The sequence below is a fragment of the Daldinia decipiens genome (genome assembly GCF_022478715.1).
Source record: "Daldinia decipiens strain CBS 113046 unplaced genomic scaffold F4813scaffold_23, whole genome shotgun sequence".
NCBI lineage: Eukaryota > Fungi > Ascomycota > Sordariomycetes > Xylariales > Hypoxylaceae > Daldinia > Daldinia decipiens.
Window position 1 is genome coordinate 119,897 of NW_026054566.1, and position 16,663 is coordinate 136,559.

Here is a 16,663-nt window from a genome sequence, read left to right on the forward strand (position 1 = left end):
CAGGCATTGAACGTGCTTCTGGGACTCCAACACCAACTCCAACCGCGTGCTTCCGGGGTTTTATGGGAATATGTAGCGGCATACATGAACGACCGCTACACGATTTAGGCATAGTAGTTCCTCAATACCCCAACTAAGGGTTGCTTTCGCCAGAGGCATCCTTGATGATGGATGATGTCACATTGCTGATGCTCGTGTCAATTAGAAGTCAAGACGTCGACGAGCTTGACTGAGCTTGACTGAGCTTTACTCTCTTTTCTCCTTTGACGGAGAACAACGCCTGTTGACTGAAGACCCGCGACCCCATTAAGATCCAAGACCCAGACGCGTAACAACATCTCGAGCTGCGACATAGCGGGGAAATCTGGCGATGAGGCGTTTATCCGGCATTGCAGCGTGGCAATTAGAGATTCAGCATGTAGCCATCCACTCGGTAGCTATCGAATTAACCCGCCTGCCGTGGCCATCTACCGCTACTAGTGCCGATTATGTGAATGAAAACGTGGTTTACTGTGTACAAGCTTATAGATTCTTCCCCACATTGAGGTATTGAGGTGCCATACTTAGGTGTGCAATGGTGGAAAATGGTGTAAGAGTTCGCATGCTTCGGATCCGTAAAGAGGGGCGATATCCATATCGCTAAGGAGATGCGGGGATATGCAACCAGAGTACTTTGACCGAGCTTGGTGGTTGGTCCCAAAGCGAGGTACCATTCATTGGAGAATATGCGGTGCAACGGCCAGCTTGGGTGCCTGTCTGTATAGTTGGGGAACGACTTGAGCTAATTGTCTATGTTGTTATCGTGATCGAGGGCTTGAAACTCAAATTCACTTCTCCGTCCGGGCAACTTGTTATGTAGGTCGCGATTATACCGTTTCTACGCTCGTCCCACGATAAGGTTGAACGAAGGATGCCGATCCATCACTTGATGATAGGAACGTGGACTCCACCCGGAGCCATATTCACTGTAGCTTTTGACGATGAGAAATTGACATTAGAGCTGGTGAAGAGAACCGAGATCCCTCATGACGAACCCATCTCTTGGATGACTTTCGATGTAAGTCAAACCCAGACGCTTTGGACCCCTTTGGACCCCGGACCTAGTCCAAGTTCAGATTCAGGTTCAGCCGAGGTTACTCAATCTCCCGAATGCTCATACCTATGTTATTGTCTTAGCATGCCAAGAAGAACATATACGGCGCGGCCATGAAGAAATGGTCCAGCTTTTCTGTCAAGAGTCCAGCCGAGATCGTCCACGAGGCCTCGCATTCAATGAACCACGACCGTAAGTTTCGCATTGGCCTGTTAGCCAACCTACCCGGTGATTGACTCGTAATCTTGGGCACGTAGCTCAAGCAAGCCTGTCCACTACCAATACTCGCGCCATCTTTCTGCTCGCCGCAAAGCAGCCCCCATACGCCGTTTACTGCAATCCATTCTATTCACATGCCGGCCATGGTTCCGTATTCTCCGTGTCGTCAAGCGGCGCTCTTGATAAGGATATACAACATTATCCATACCAACCCAATACGGGTATTCACGGTATGGTATTCGACCCAACGGAAACCTACCTGTACTCGGCCGACTTGAGAGCCAACAAGCTATGGGTACATAAGAAAGCAGCGTCGGGAGAGGTTGACCTTGTGGGAAGCGTTGATGCGCCGAATCCAAAAGACCACCCGCGGTGGGTGGCCTTGCATCCGTCGGGAAATTACCTATATGCTCTGATGGAAGCTGGAAATCGACTTTGTGAATACGTTATCGATCCGGCAACGCACATGCCCGTTTATACGCACCATTCGTATCCTTTGATCCCGCCGGGAATACCTAAACACGATACCATGTACCGCAGCGATGTTTGTGTCCTCACTAAGTCGGGCGACTATCTATTCGCGACGAGTCGAGCCAATAGTTTCGACCTACAGGGCTACATTGCGGCGTTTCGGTTGCGGGACTGCGGGTCAATCGAGAGACAGATTTGCTTAAATCCTACACCTACGAGCGGCGGCCATAGCAATGCAGTGGCACCATGCGATTGGAGCGACGAGTGGTTAGCGATTACAGACGATCAAGAGGGATGGATTGAGATCTATAGGTGGAAAGATGAATTCCTAGGCCGTGTTGCAAGATGTCGGATTCCGGAGCCAGGTTTTGGAATGAACGCCATATGGTATGACTAGGTAGATATACGCGCTTATATACCTAATGTATATATGTCATGTCAAATGCCGTATATAAGGTACGTGTGTGGTTAGTCTATATCGTTCATGATGATCAGGCGTAAAGAAGACGATGTGGTTGATTGATAACTGAGATATTTTGTACTTTTGATAGGTATTGTACCTAGGTACCTTATACCTAATTTAGGTAGGTTCAATGTTGCAGTTGAAGCAGCTACCTAAGCTAAGGTCAGTCAAGGGTAGCTGCAGCCCACCTTCTCCTTCCCGCGCCAATATGCCAATAATATGCCAATACGCGTAGTAACAATATTTGTGATCTGATGTTCTTATCCCCACATGAGCTTATCAAGTTCTCATCATCCATTGGGCTAAGCTTCGTCATCGGAGCTTAATTCTAATTTTCCATCCTTCTTCTTATTCATTTAGGTACCTACTTATTATTTTATTCACCGTTGCGAGCCCCTTGATGGATGGCATGGTCCTTTGACCATAGTCGTTAAATCTATACCCATCCATTGGCATTTCAAGCTGGGCAAATTTAATTGGTACCTAGTGCGATCCCAGTCTTGACTGCTTGGCTGAGGTGGCGCTCTAAAGGCTACCGGAACAACGGCCAACTGCCTGTCTCAAAAGGCAACCCTTCTATCCCTAACAACTTTCTCGTAGCACCTTTCCATCAATTGATAAACTGCGCTGGTCCGAGTCAAGCTCGAAGCCGTCTTAGGCAGTAGTGTACCTCAATCAATCGGCTTCACCTCGCGAGGTTAACGGCAAGCATGGGGAACGAAGGTATCCTTCGCGCCCGTACACTTGTACTTAGTCTATCCAGAGCCCTCTTCCTCTCAGTCGGCCTTACATCCGCGATTCCAACATCTTATCACGCTCTCGACAATGCTTTCGACAATGTTCCCGAAAAAGCCGAAGACGGCGCCCTCTGGGTGCTTTACGTCGCGTCCATGATCCTCGTGCTCTCAGGAGGTGCCTTTGCTGGGTTGACCATAGCACTCATGGGTCAGGATGAAATCTATCTCCAAGTAATATCTTTAGATGCTGAGGAGCCCCAACGAAAGAACGCAAAACGTGTCCACGATCTCTTAAATAAAGGCAAACATTGGGTCTTGGTGACGTTATTATTGTCCAATGTTATTGTCAATGAAACTCTTCCCGTCGTGCTAGATAGGTGCTTTGGCGGTGGCGTTGCGGCTGTTGTTGGAAGTACTATCCTGATCGGTACGGGTCCTTTAAAGTCGTCTATGTAGGCCTTATAATTTTGCTAATATTTATCCCCCGCAGTAATCTTCGGCGAGATCTTGCCACAGTCTGTTTGTGTTCGCTATGGTCTTCAGATCGGCGGATATATGTCGAAGCCCGTGCTCCTGATGATGTACTTACTCGCTCCCGTCGCATGGCCCACTGCAAAGCTCCTCGACTGGTTATTAGGTAAAGACCATGGAACTGTATACAAGAAAAGCGGGTTGAAGACGCTGGTCACGCTTCATAAATCTCTAGGCGAAGTTGACGAGCGTCTAAACCAAGACGAAGTTACCATCATCAGTGCTGTCCTAGATCTGAAACGCAAGCCTGTCGAGGAGGTTATGACACCAATGGAGGATGTCTTTACCATGTCGGAGGATACCGTGTTGGACGAAAAGACTATTGATCAAATTCTCGACGCCGGCTATTCTCGCATCCCTATCCATCAAACTGGAAACCCGACGAATTTTGTTGGCATGCTCTTGGTCAAAATCCTCATCACCTATGATCCTGAAGATGGTAAGCGAGTTAAAGACTTTGCTCTCGCTGCCCTTCCCGAGACCCGACCTGAAACTAGCTGTCTTGATATAATCAACTTTTTCCAGGAAGGAAAATCCCACATGGTACTTATCTCGGAGTCTCCTGGTGATGATCATGGTGCCCTAGGTGTCGTGACGCTAGAAGATGTGATTGAAGAACTTATCGGAGAGTAAGTAATTTCCCTATGGTTTTAATTTCTGACCTGCCACTCATAAGCCAAATTCAGGGAAATCATTGACGAGTCGGATGTATATGTCGATGTGCATAAAGCCATCCGTAGATCTCATCCCGCCCCTAAAGCTCGAGCTTTGCGGAGGGAACTTATGGCTAAGGACCTTGAGATCAGGAATAGCACGCTTATCGACATAGATGAAGATGGACAAGAGCCTCAGCCTAAACGGGGTACGTCGATTAACAGCAAGACGGACGTTTCTGCTCTCGGTTCCAGCCCGAAGATGACAACGTTGCTGATGCGAAGACGTTCGGCCGGTCAAGACGGACAATTGGTGCACACTATGGTACCAGTCAAAGCCAACTTTGAGGAAATGAGGGATCACCTGAAGCATCTTGGCCCATCAAACCCTGCATCAAACCCCAAGAACACACGAATTTCGGCAGTCAAGCTTAAACCCGGCTCAACAGCAGCTACTAGCGCCCAGCAACATTCAACTTCTATTGCGACTGACGATATCGCAGAAGATCTAGTTGCGATTGTCGATGAACGCACAAGTTTATTAGGATCTCAGATCAACGCAAAGGATGGCACACATGCCCTACAACGGAGTTACACCGAATCACCTTCTAATCCTCCACCCGAGATCGTGACCAGCCTTGAAGGCGAGGGTTCCGAGCAAGTGACTAAAAGTACACAGACTAAGCTTAGTGTCATAGCCGAAAGTGATACCTCGCCGGCACAGGAATCCACGACAGAAAGCATAGAGAGTATATGTGACGCTATCGGGAGGAGAAGAGGCAACGTGCGTAGCGGCAGCATTACCGAAAATATAATCGAATCCGGTGGTATTCGTAAAGTCATTCTCGAGGCTAACGATACATCGTCAGGCGACGAAGGGAAGAAAGCAATTATACCTGCATCGTCTGATGAAGATGGAACGTCTTCCGCCGCCACTGCCACCGTCGCTACGAAGGGCAATAAAGGGAAAAAGAAAAATCGTCGCAAGAACAGGAATGGAGGGAAGTAAAAGCATCGTGCTAGCGCGAGGGGATGCGGCCTAATATTATTTGAATATCACAGCAATTATACAAGATTGTATGATTGCATAATTGCCCAAGGTGGATTATCTATAGAGCATGTACTGGTTTGGTCTCAGGACCTCGAACGTCGGCTATCAGATCCCAATAATACCATCTATCCAGCGTAGCCCGTGTAAGATTATCTCGGGCTGTTGGTTGGTACCAAATATGTAACACTATCTATTATAATAAAATGTAATCCACGGAATCATCAGAATTCTAAAAGTTGAAGATACGCCTAACATTGCCATTGAATGAAAGTTTACAACTTCAAATAGTGAGTTTCTTACACTACCTGACCTAAACTCTACACTCTGCACTCCGTTGGATAACGAAAGGGTTAAAGCGGATAGCACATAGCATCCATCACCATCTCAATTATATATATTCGAAGGGCAATAGAGACAACCTTAGCTACCTATACCTAAGCCTCGAAACTGGGTATTCCGAAGCCGGTAGCCGGTGGCCGGCGAGCTCCGTGGAAACCCCCCGCCGATAACACTTGGGCGTAAGCAACCTCTGCTGGAGACTTTAGAGTTACATCACGGCTACGAGGTCTTCTCTGGAAAACTCTAGTTTCAACCACATATCGAACTAAAGATATTTGGTCTAAGTACCTAAGATAACTTTTATATTTTCGGTAAGGGGATATATCGCGACAATGACTAGCAATAAACCCACCGTTCGGTTTACGATTCCAACGGTCGATATATCCCCATTCCTTGAAGACCCGACTTCAGCAGATGCTGCTGAAGTCGTTGAGAATGTGCGGCAGGCCTGTGTTACAAGTGGCTGTAAGTCACCACCAGTATTCTAGAAACGACTATTTGCATCAATTTCATTTCTATCTGCATAGTATTTGATACGATTAAATACCGGGCTTATCTGTATTTAATAGACTCACGAAGCTTAAGGCTCAAGAAAACAGTTAATAATTCTGCTCGCTTTAGTCTTCCAGATCGTTAACCACGGCGTGCCTAAAGAGCTAAGAGACGCTGTCTTCAAGGCTGCAGAGACTTTTTTCGCTATTCCGCTAGAGGAGAAGAAAAAGATACGACCTCTAGTTTTAAAGAACAGGGGTTATGAGTTAATCGGCGCCCAGGTTAGTGGTCATAGTTCAAGCCTTTCCGTTTATTCTATCCCGTATCAGAGTAGTTTCCAATATAGTTATCATATAGAACTAACGTCAGACTTCGGATGGAAATAGGCATTACAAGAAGATACTCTTCCCGATATTAAAGAGGTAAGTAACTCTATGGAAGATTTACATCTATAATACCTGGTTAGCCTCTATGCCGTACTTTACTACAAGGTAGTAACTAACTATTACTACAACTCGGCGCATAGGGTTTCTCCATCGGGCAACATATTGCTAGCGATGATCCACGGGCACAAGCGCATCCATACTTGATTGGCCCGAACATATTCCCAGAAGGACTCCCCGACGAAGCGTTAAAAATCCCCACGGAAACCTACTACTCCGTCGTCTTCGAGTTGTCGTGTAAGGTTATGGAAATTCTCGCTCGGGGCCTACCCTATGGCGATGACGTTTTTGTACCGTTCATCTCGAACGATCCGGTTTGCGCCCTCCGGCTATTACACTACCCGCCGCAGAATTCAACGGATGAGCGTCAGCTCGGAGCTGGAGCGCATACGGATTTTGGCAAGTGTTCCCTAATTCATCCCCCTTTGCAAGTTTCCATATAGCTATACAGCGAATGGGACAAAAATCCTAATTTTGCTCTTCTATATCCGTTAGGCGCAATTACACTCTTGCTACAAGACGGCTCCGGTGACCTCGAGGTCCTAGACCATTCTACCAATACGTGGATTGGCGTGGACCCCAACCCGGATGCTTATGTGGTCAACATCGGCGACATGCTATCGCTATGGACTAAGAATATGTACAAGAGCACTGTGCACCGTGTTGTTAATCGTAGCGGCAAGGACCGGTATTCGGCACCGTTCTTCTTTGACGGCAATACTGATGTTGAGCTAAGCCCCTTTGATGGGAGCGAGCCTACTACTGTTGGTGCTGATGGTAAGGCCCTGACGGCTGAGGAGCATATGCTTGAAAGGTACGGGACTACGTATGGACGAGTAGCAAAGGGAGCTACGGTTGTTATTTAGGAGGGTTGCTGTGGAAGATTGTGTGCTGCCACGTAATTGAAAAGAGGTACTGGGAAGAGAGGGAGGATATTTACTTTCTTAAGCATGAATTTCAGTCTTTGTCATATTTGGTGAATGACTGTGCTTAGTAATACAGTACGCGCAGATAACTACCTAGGTAACCTTGATAGCTGAGGTAATATGACGGACCTGTGCATACTCATATTACCTACCTAAATATCATGCACAACAAATTTTAAGTTTGCTGGGGACAGGGATAAAGACGCATACACATACGCTTTAAAGCATATATACAAATTCTCGGGTTTCGTCCTTGTCGACCCTCCGCAAAATTCTTTTTCCAACTCCCTCTTCCACACCGGCACGCGCTGATTTGATCCTTTCAACTCGAAACTTTTTCCCGTCTCCGAGAATTGATTCTGAATCGCCGGCTTTCGCGCAGAGCCCTGGAGACCGAGGAACAAAAGTCTGGGTTAAAAATAAAAAAATAAAAACATACATCGGCTATTCAGGTTCTTCCTCCTCCGCTTCTGGGCAAACCCGGAATTCGTCTATCTATTTTCCATCCCCATATTATTGGAACTTGCTGCCGGTACGTCTGATCTAATTCTACATTATTTTCTTTTTTTTCGTCTGTCTGGTCGCATTTCGACATGGGAGCTTCTACACCTGCTGCGCCCGCGCCGGCGTTGCTATATATCAATGGCTTTACATAGGCTTGAACAGTCTTGGATTAGATCTAAAGACGCATTTTTCATACTCCTGTTCATCACGACTGGTGCTGTCGCCATGTAATTCTAACGTTCCTCTGTTCGCAGATAACGAAGCAATATAGACTACTACACTCCGCGACTCTGTTCTTCTACCTGTCGCAAGTGCATCGTTGCCATCTTCGGCGGGGGATAAGAAGCAACATCCTGTTTTATTGCAGTTGCGTCAATTTGCGCCTAAGTTTGTTTCTAGCGCAAGTAGTATCGCATTGTGTGAAGGATCGCGTTGTCACCCGTCCTGTAGACTCTGACGCGTCTAAAAGCGACTAGCCACGATGCCCGATATAGATCCCATGCTCGAAGACTCAAAACCCGAAATCCGGGACGAGACTGTTGACATACAACAATATCCCGTGTCCGTAACGAATGGCCAAGATAGTACGGCAGTGTATAACGACTCAAATTCGGACCATCAACAAGCACAGCCCGAAAATATCGAACCCTCCACCCCTTGTCAACAAGATGTCCGCCCGTCTATTACAAGTGCCGAAGAGCTGCAACTTGCTGCTCAGCTCAGCCAGGGTCTTAGTCAAGGCATGCCCACATTACCTCTCGATCCCAATGAAGACTCGAACCTTGAAAATGTAATAGCTCAGTCCGGTGCCCACGCACCTCACCTCCAGCAACAGGATGACCAAATGCAGCATGATCAGATACCAGAACATAACAATCATATCGAGAACCACATTCATGAGCATCACAATGATCAATTGACCCATGATGATCACCCCATGGGCACCCACGACTCTTCCATTGGCCATAATGAACAGCACATACAAGATCAACAGCCGCAACATGAATACTTACCTGAGCAGCACCCACAGGAACACCACCAGATGCATTTAGCACCGCAGCAGTCGCACCCGCATCAGCAACCCCCTCAAATACAGTCACAGAGCACAATGGAACAGTTGGCACAGCACTACGCAGCCCAAGCTTCGGCTATACCGGACGGTATCCCGCCAAGGAAGAGGTCCAAAGTATCTCGCGCTTGCGATGAGTGTCGTAGGAAAAAGGTGAAATGTGATGCCGTTTCGGAAAACGGTGAAGAACCCTGTTCCAACTGCCGTCGTTCAGCGATTCGTTGTCTTTTCAGCAGAATCCCACAGAAGCGTGGCCCAAGCAAAGGATATATCAAAGAACTGGCAGATCGAATACACCACATCGAAGGCAAATTAGCGAGCGAAGGAGGCAACGTCGATAGCCTAAGTGAGCTTTTGAATGGCGCCAGGAGAGAGTCGGCCGATATCTTTGGCACACCTGCACAGCCAGAGGAAAATAGTCGTAAAAGACCGTATTCAAACATATCCGGCGAATTTACAACAACTACGAATTCGCGCCAGGCAACATGGAGCTCGGAACCACGACCGATCCAGCCTTACCAGAACCCTTCCGGAAATTTCAGAGCACCTCCGTATTCTGCTAATGGGTTGGCGCCTCAACCTTTGTCCAAGCCCGATGCAGATACACCTCCCCGTCCAGCTGCTGTCATAGATACGACGCCGCTTGACCTCAACCATAATGGCACAACTCGTGAACTAGACGAGAGTGCTTTCAGTGGTTATCTCAATGTAGTTCATCCATGTTTTCCTCTACTCGCAGCAAGCAAAATTCGCGTTGAAAGTCAATTAGCGCAGTGCCCGCCTCTCCTTCGTGATGCGTTCGTCGAGGCGCTTTACGGTACTATGCAGTCTTTTGTTTCGATCCCTGGTTTGTATACTAATGTCGATATTGGTTCCGGTACACGGATGATAACAGAGTGGGAATCCGACCAGACTCCGCGTACATCGGTCATGAACCTTGTGCATCTTCAAACACTGATACTAACGGCTCTTGCAACTGATAATTACGGCCCGCCGTCCCTGAAGGGCGAACACGGAGGCCCGTCTAAAGCGTCAGTTCTGGGACGCGCTGTAGGTCTAGCCTATTCAATGAGGCTTCACGTTTCAGGCCTAGAGACGAGTATCGATGCTCCTCTAGAATCCGATGCAAATGAAAACATCGCAACTCGAGCTTGGTGGACATTGATTATGTTGGACCGTTGGAATGCTATTGGGACTGCAAATCCGTTGTTTATCCCGAACGACAGCGTGGTTATTCTGCCTAGCCTGCAGTCGATCCTCGGCGAAAATGTGTACCACTTAGCACGTAAGTATATCGAATACATCGAATATACCACAGTCTCAGTCTGAAGCTAACGGTGATAGGGTTGTCGAACATTCTGGGCCACTTTGCACCGGTTGCCTTAGCTCCTCCTAAGGTTCTGTCTCCCGATTCAGGCGCTGCGCCCATCTTGAGTTCTTTCTTCAACCTTTCCATAGAGCTCTTCCGAGAGATTCTTCCTCAAAGCATCACGCCAGCCTCTCATCCCGTACTACACATGGTTTACTGGCATTGTAGATTACTTGCATATCTCTTCCAGACCAACGCAAAATCATCTGACATTTTATGGCCATGCAAAGAGACAGTGGGTCTCTTACTTACCAATACACAACTCCTAACCCCATTGAATCATCATTTCTTCTGCCTTGTAGCGCTATCACTACTCGAGCTAGCCAAGGTTGAAAAAACCCGCGATGAAGCCACATTGCTATTAAGGCAGCTTCTTGACTCGAACCTTGCTCCGTCGACGTGGGATGCTGTCATAAGGGACCGTATATCAGAGCATATTCGGCCTTCCACTGCTCAGGATGCTGCAAACCAAAGCTTACAGCACCTTGCCGATTTAGCTACGGCGACAGAATCCGAAGCACCCAAACAAAAGAAGAGTTCAGATTTCGTATCGCTCAGGACAAGCGATAATTATAGTGATATTGGGTTTGATCCTCGAATATTGACCCGAGGTGGCTACTTAAATGTTCTGGCTGAAACTCACTCGTCGATGATGCGGTAGGGTAGCATCCTGTTGTATCAGTACAGAACTATGGGTAGACCAATAGAAGTGAAGTGATCCGGCTCTAGGAGATACTAGAAGGCGATCCTCTCGATATAATCTCCACTTACCGATACATTGAGTACTTTTAATCTAGGTTTCGGCGCGAGGCATAGCCAGAAAATAATTATTAATCGATAATCCTTCGTGGATATGGACGGCTTGCCAAATTGGCAATGTCTTTGGCATCTGAGGCATAGGTTGTAAGCGAGTTTTGCATTTTTTTTGTGGAAAAGATCGAACGTCGTCTTCTGCCGGACCTTGGAATAGTGCACGCCGCGACGGAACTGGGCCGTGGCCTCACCATAAGCCCAGTGGTGACTGGTGGTATCAGTCCAGGGGCAGCCTTGCTTCATCTAACCTCGTTAAAATACCAGGCGGACTACATTAGTGATTTATATTAATGATAACCCCGTTCAATAAGTTACGTTAAGTTACGTTCAGAGAGTAGTCGTGATAGAATTCTTCCAACTAACGTGCTACGCCGCTTTACTGTTTGCACGGATATTGACAAGGGTGTAAATTCAACGATGTGATTTACCAGCTTTCAGTGTATTGTATAGATTATTGAGGGGCTATTAAAAGTATCTTATAGATTCTTCAGCCTCCTTACCGTGACGAGGAATCACCTTCTCATGGTCTATTAGTAGCTAGCTACCTACCTCATAATCATGAAATCATAACCAACCCTACTTTAAGGTTAATTTGAAGCTTTTTGAGCGTTACATGCAACCAAGCGAACCTGCATATTCCACGAACCAATCAGGTTATACTTGATACCTAAAAGGGCAAGTGACCATATCTCATCTCGAATGTGAAATGTGAATATGACAAAACTTGGCTCCTCGATCCGAGATCTTACGAACTACAGTAGAGATCGATATCTATCGGTACGTTGATACTGGGGACTGATAATTAGTATACACATTGCATTCGCACTGGGTTTGTTTAACCTCCTTGCTAAATTTGACTACCTGGGTTAGGTTAGGTAGGTAGGTAGTTATTTGAATTGATTTAGATGACCTACCATAGGACATACTGTAAGTAGGATACCTAATATCAACGACTCTAGCTTCATTTTCTTATTAGCGAGCGCTATTGGCATATGCTTGACCAACGAGCACCATCTAGTTCATACTATCACATAATTAGTATTACTATTAAATGTTGTATTCGACCATACAGCGTCTGTACGTATACGTCTCTTGTAGCCTTATCGAATCAGCACACCCTCAAACTGCCGTTACCTAGCGATATTTGGAGACAAATAACAAATGTTCCGCTTAGCACTACCAGACAGAACTTGTGGGTGCCCCGGATGTCCCCAAATGGAAGCCCGTAACTATTCGATTCCATTATAGTAGCAGTGAATATGCCGGGAAGTCTTTGGCGATACCTTCAGCATAGGAGGGGTTTGTTGGAGCTATTGCTGCTGCTACCCAACATTTTCATAATCCATCGATAGACTTCTCAACTATATTAGTCAACTGAGCAACAGCCATGAGACTCTTCTGCTGTGGAACACCTGGGTCAGCCAGCATGAAGAAGTTGGGTTATTTCTGCCGAGCAGCAGCCAAGTGGAGTTTTTTCATCTTAGTCGTCCTATTGTAGCCCACCCCCTATTCCAATTGGTGTGACGATGCCGCGCGGAACTTGGAGAAAAAGAATAACCCTATATATTCCCAACTGATGGCAGCGGAGAAGGTGATATTGCCTGCCTACTACCTAATGTATGGCATAAAGCTTGAGCTCGAAATTCGAGATAAGCGAAGCAAATACGGAGCGAGGGATTCTAAGGATATGTTGGCGATCTAAGGATCATACATATATCATATATACGTTAGTTATATATATATTACCTGCATCTTCGTAGCGTTTTTGGTGGTTTAGTTAGGCAGGTAATTCCCTTCTTACTGTACTTTGATATAAACTTGGAATCGTATAGGACCAGCAGACATTTTATCCCCCATTTGCCTAAAGGTGGTTTCAGCGTCTGCCGATCTGTCTCCATCGGCAGCGAGTTTGAGAGAATAAAAGGGCGAATCAACGCCAAGTCCTCCCTCCATCATCCGACCTTCACACAAATCAGGATGGTATCATCATGTCGTCACTGGTGAGTTCTTTTCCGATCATTCTCAAATAAGAAAAGAAAAACCCCCATTTCGTTTCGTTTGGGTCTTTTTTTGAATCTTTGTGCTCCATACATAAATTTCCAGTAATCCCCCTCCTTCTCCGGCTAGGTTTTTTTTTCTTGTGCATTCTCTTGGTTCGTCTTAGAAAGCCCGTCGTGTTCCACTACGCTGTACCTAATCATAGGCCGTAGGTCTGTCTTCTCCTCACCGACTACAGGATAGAACGGCACGAGGGGGGCCTTGGAAAAGAGAAAAGAAGCCCCCCTTTCTAAACTACTATGTACGATGTACGATCTCGGCTTGCCTTTTGAAACCACCTATCGCGTGCCGAGCTCGCATCTATTTGCCATGTTCGCATCTATGCGGAAAATATTTCTCGAGGTCCCTTTTCCTGTTTAAATAAAAATTATGACCGTTAGAAACTCGGCACGACCCGTTTCGCTACATGACTTCATTCGGAGGTTCGCGACATCGGCTGCAGGAACAGAAATCTCCTAACCTACCTACATATATACATATACATAGTATAGTGGGTTACCATCTACATATATACCGCGAACCGCGCGTATGCAGCATCGACAATTTGTCATCCTAGCCCTCTTGGATTCCTTGGCTTGGAAGAGCCCAAGAAAAAACCCCCAATCTTTGCGGAGCCTCTTCGCCGCGTCTACTAGGGGAATCATGCATGACCCCCGATCAAGTCGCAAGCTGTCAGCTGATCGACGCATGGGCATGTGTTCCGCGGTGGCCAGGATGTTACAATAACAGTGTGTTATAATAGCAATAGCTATATCTGAATAATATACCCAAAGAGGCAAGTATATACCGTACCAAGGTGAAAAAGACAGCGCAAGAAGACTCGTGAGATTATCCCGCGCCGAGCAACTCCGACTTGTCTTTCCTCTTCCCCCCTTCCCCTATATGCCTATTCTAACCGATGTACCAAATATGCCCTTCTGGGCATTCTCTACTTCTAATCTATGTGCAGGAACAAGGTACCTAGATATTTTTTGTTTGAAACAGACCGCCTCTCACACACACTCTCTCTCAGCCCGTTGAGGGTCTGGGTCTAAATATTTAGGGGAAATGATAAACATATGCTGTTGGAGGTAATATGTACGACTGGAAAGAGGTTTCGTATGCGCGAGCCGCTCCCGTATGAGACAGAAACCCCCCAAAACAAAATTCAAGAACAATGTCCAAAAAACGCCTCCCGGGAATCCGATAGTGTCATAAGCTCTGCTACCCAGAGAACAGAAATGCCAAGTCTCCCCCCCCCCCCCCCTGCCGAAAAAAAAGGTTTTCGCAAATCCGCGCCTTTGTCCGTTTGATGAGAGCTATGATCAGAATAAACTGAATCGACAGCAGAAAAATAAAGAAAAAAAAATGAGAGCGCGAAACTAGACTCCCTAAGGGGTATACGATGGATGTAACAAGAGCTCAAGTTTATCATAAAGCGCGTGGTATCATGATTGAAGAAGAATGCAGCGCGAGAAATCAAAACGCTGAAGTCCCACATTGTCGGAGCCTGCCGGCATGTATATTATCACCGGGCGTATGCGCCCCGTAGTCACACACAGAGATGTGATGGCGACCTGGTCTATGCGGTATCCCACAGGCCGGATGCTACAGGATCCGGCGAGTGCGTGATGCCGTCGGTGAAATTGCTCATACCCCAGATAGAGTCGTCCTCCATGAGAGGGAAGACAGAGCTTCCCTCGTCAAACGAGGACTGGTTAGAGAGCAGCTTACTCGCGGCCGTCGTATTCTTGAACTGGTTAAAGTCGAGGTTACTCAGGTCATTATCGGTAAGTATGCTTTGTGACATGGCTAAATAGCTACTCGCGGCGCTGTTGCCGTAGCCGTCAAACTGCGGCTCGCTGAATGCGGAGGCCAAGTCTTCCGTCTCGGACACATCGCCCGAATTGGAGGTTAGAGTCGGCTCTGTAGAGCCACCGAAGTCGAGTCCCATGTACGACTGCGTCTGGTCAAAGCTCGAGGGTGTGAAGCTTTCACCCTTCAGCTCTAAGCCGTCGTATTGCGCCCAATCGACCGACGCCGCGCTAAGACCTGCGCTGAACATGGGTGGTTCGTAATCGGAGACACCCGAGAAAAGGTCGAACGAGGAGTACTCGGAGTAACGGATGTTCGAAAGGTCCAATGGCGGCAATTGGCCATTGAGATGCTGGAACGACGAGTTCCCTTCGATCGAAGGCGACGCTTGCGCAGATTTGGCCATCCGCGTTTCTCTATCAGGTGAGGAAGAGCCCGTCGTTCGGGATCGGTCGACGGATTTGGTTCCGAGGCTACTCGAGCTACCAGTCCTATGCATGGACGAGCCGCGATTTATGGTGTAGGGACCGCTCTTCTGCGAGGCCTTTGTATGCCTCTGCGGAGGTTTGTGGTGGCCATTCTCGTCAAAGCTCAAGATGGGCTCGGAATGCGCCGTATTCGTACGCCGTCGCCGGGGGGTAGCCTTGGGCTTGGCCGGTTGAGCATCTGTTTCCGCTTCGGAATCGGACTCTGGGACGGTATCGAGCGCGGGTTCTTTCTTATGCGAACATGTGCATCGTCCTCCGTGATTACAACAGCAACTGTCTAGACCGGCAAATAGACTTCAAGGTCAGACTCGTAGGTCTTTTATATATAATAGGAATATGATAGGAATAATTTTGAAGGGCGTCTTTAGATTGGGGGGGATGCCTCACCCTTGTGTCCTTCAACTGTCTGCTTCAGATGGGCGCATTTGTGCGTCTTCTCGCCGCAGTCGCATTTTACATGAGACGACCGAGATTTGCGCATCGCGCGGCAATGCTGACATTGCGACACGGGTCGACCTTTCTTGTTGATGTGCTGAAGCGGTCGATCTAGACGGATTGCGACTATGTGTAAGTGGTATATTCCCAATCACAGTAATTTAATGCACAGTCGTAAAATAAAAAGAAAGAACGAAAGAAAGAAAAAATATGTCCGAGCCTTCCCTTGCCTTGTCTCTGCTATAATTTCTGTCTTCCCTTGAGCGCCGATAATTGACTTACATGCGCTGCCCCGCGGGGGTTCTTGTAAATGGGCTTGATAAATGGAGGGGGGGGGAGGGAAATCGAAGTAATAACTAGAAATGCGGTAATGATAGCGCTCACTACTCACCTGCATGCTGGCAATTACTAACCCGGTGTCCTCTAACACAGGCTTCGCAAGCCCATTTCTCGCCGTCAATTAACATTGTGAGGTTTTAATCAAGGCTGGAACAAGTCGAGAAGGCCAGAGGGTTGCTCGGGTTTGCAAACGGATTGACACTCAAGAAACTCGAACTAAATTCGGGAGGGATCAAAGGAGCGGTGGGCGCCCTAGTGAATGAATGGATGAATGAATGAGCAAATCGAGGCTACCGCTAAGGAAATGCTGGGAAACGCCGGGAACGTGGGCGTCAAGGGGCCAACAAAGGCCCGAGAGTAGCGATTTGGTAACGGT

At 47.4% G+C, this 16,663-nt stretch overlaps 5 protein-coding genes across 5 annotated transcripts; 4 read left to right on the plus strand and 1 right to left on the minus strand.

Moving 5' to 3' along the window:
* The first annotated feature begins 732 nt into the window (after positions 1–732).
* On the plus strand, positions 733–2,433 carry F4813DRAFT_132191 (3-carboxy-cis,cis-mucoante lactonizing enzyme). Its single transcript, XM_049238729.1, has 3 exons — positions 733–1,057; positions 1,177–1,285; positions 1,351–2,433. Exons 1-3 carry the CDS (start codon positions 911–913, stop codon positions 2,178–2,180), a joined length of 1,086 nt encoding a protein of 361 aa, XP_049098295.1. The 5' UTR covers positions 733–910; the 3' UTR covers positions 2,181–2,433.
* A 99-nt stretch (positions 2,434–2,532) lies between these two features.
* On the plus strand, positions 2,533–5,584 carry F4813DRAFT_363949 (DUF21-domain-containing protein). Its single transcript, XM_049243764.1, has 3 exons — positions 2,533–3,410; positions 3,474–4,143; positions 4,201–5,584. Exons 1-3 carry the CDS (start codon positions 2,957–2,959, stop codon positions 5,174–5,176), a joined length of 2,100 nt encoding a protein of 699 aa, XP_049098296.1. The 5' UTR covers positions 2,533–2,956; the 3' UTR covers positions 5,177–5,584.
* A 154-nt stretch (positions 5,585–5,738) lies between these two features.
* On the plus strand, positions 5,739–7,682 carry F4813DRAFT_132247 (Clavaminate synthase-like protein). The gene is made up of 5 exons (XM_049238730.1): positions 5,739–6,022; positions 6,179–6,330; positions 6,436–6,471; positions 6,576–6,891; positions 6,988–7,682. Exons 1-5 carry the CDS (start codon positions 5,890–5,892, stop codon positions 7,356–7,358), a joined length of 1,008 nt encoding a protein of 335 aa, XP_049098297.1. The 5' UTR covers positions 5,739–5,889; the 3' UTR covers positions 7,359–7,682.
* A 721-nt stretch (positions 7,683–8,403) lies between these two features.
* On the plus strand, positions 8,404–11,021 carry F4813DRAFT_381489 (uncharacterized protein; the record flags this gene model as incomplete). The annotated part of the gene is made up of 2 exons (XM_049245683.1): positions 8,404–10,276; positions 10,336–11,021. The coding sequence occupies 2 exons, from the start codon at positions 8,404–8,406 to the stop codon at positions 11,019–11,021; spliced, it is 2,559 nt and encodes an 852-aa protein (XP_049098298.1).
* A 3,636-nt stretch (positions 11,022–14,657) lies between these two features.
* On the minus strand, positions 14,658–16,415 carry F4813DRAFT_397548 (uncharacterized protein; the record flags this gene model as incomplete). Its single annotated transcript, XM_049247952.1, has 3 exons — positions 14,658–15,790; positions 15,901–16,059; positions 16,340–16,415. The coding sequence occupies 3 exons, from the start codon at positions 16,413–16,415 to the stop codon at positions 14,793–14,795; spliced, it is 1,233 nt and encodes a 410-aa protein (XP_049098299.1). The 3' UTR covers positions 14,658–14,792.
* Between the last annotated feature and the right edge of the window lie 248 nt (positions 16,416–16,663).

Bases quoted from the DNA above. Each gene is read 5' to 3' on its own strand.
- F4813DRAFT_132191 (XM_049238729.1), top strand. From the start codon at position 911: ATGCCGATCCATCACTTGATGATAGGAACGTGGACTCCACCCGGAGCC. The intron at 1,058-1,176 runs GTAAGTCAAACC...TTATTGTCTTAG, and splicing joins TCTCTTGGATGACTTTCGAT to CATGCCAAGAAGAACATATA. The intron at 1,286-1,350 runs GTAAGTTTCGCA...TTGGGCACGTAG, and splicing joins GCATTCAATGAACCACGACC to CTCAAGCAAGCCTGTCCACT.
- F4813DRAFT_363949 (XM_049243764.1), top strand. From the start codon at position 2,957: ATGGGGAACGAAGGTATCCTTCGCGCCCGTACACTTGTACTTAGTCTA. The intron at 3,411-3,473 runs GTACGGGTCCTT...TATCCCCCGCAG, and splicing joins TGGAAGTACTATCCTGATCG to TAATCTTCGGCGAGATCTTG. The intron at 4,144-4,200 runs GTAAGTAATTTC...AGCCAAATTCAG, and splicing joins ATTGAAGAACTTATCGGAGA to GGAAATCATTGACGAGTCGG.
- F4813DRAFT_132247 (XM_049238730.1), top strand. From the start codon at position 5,890: ATGACTAGCAATAAACCCACCGTTCGGTTTACGATTCCAACGGTCGAT. The intron at 6,023-6,178 runs GTAAGTCACCAC...TGCTCGCTTTAG, and splicing joins GGCCTGTGTTACAAGTGGCT to TCTTCCAGATCGTTAACCAC. The intron at 6,331-6,435 runs GTTAGTGGTCAT...GGATGGAAATAG, and splicing joins ATGAGTTAATCGGCGCCCAG to GCATTACAAGAAGATACTCT.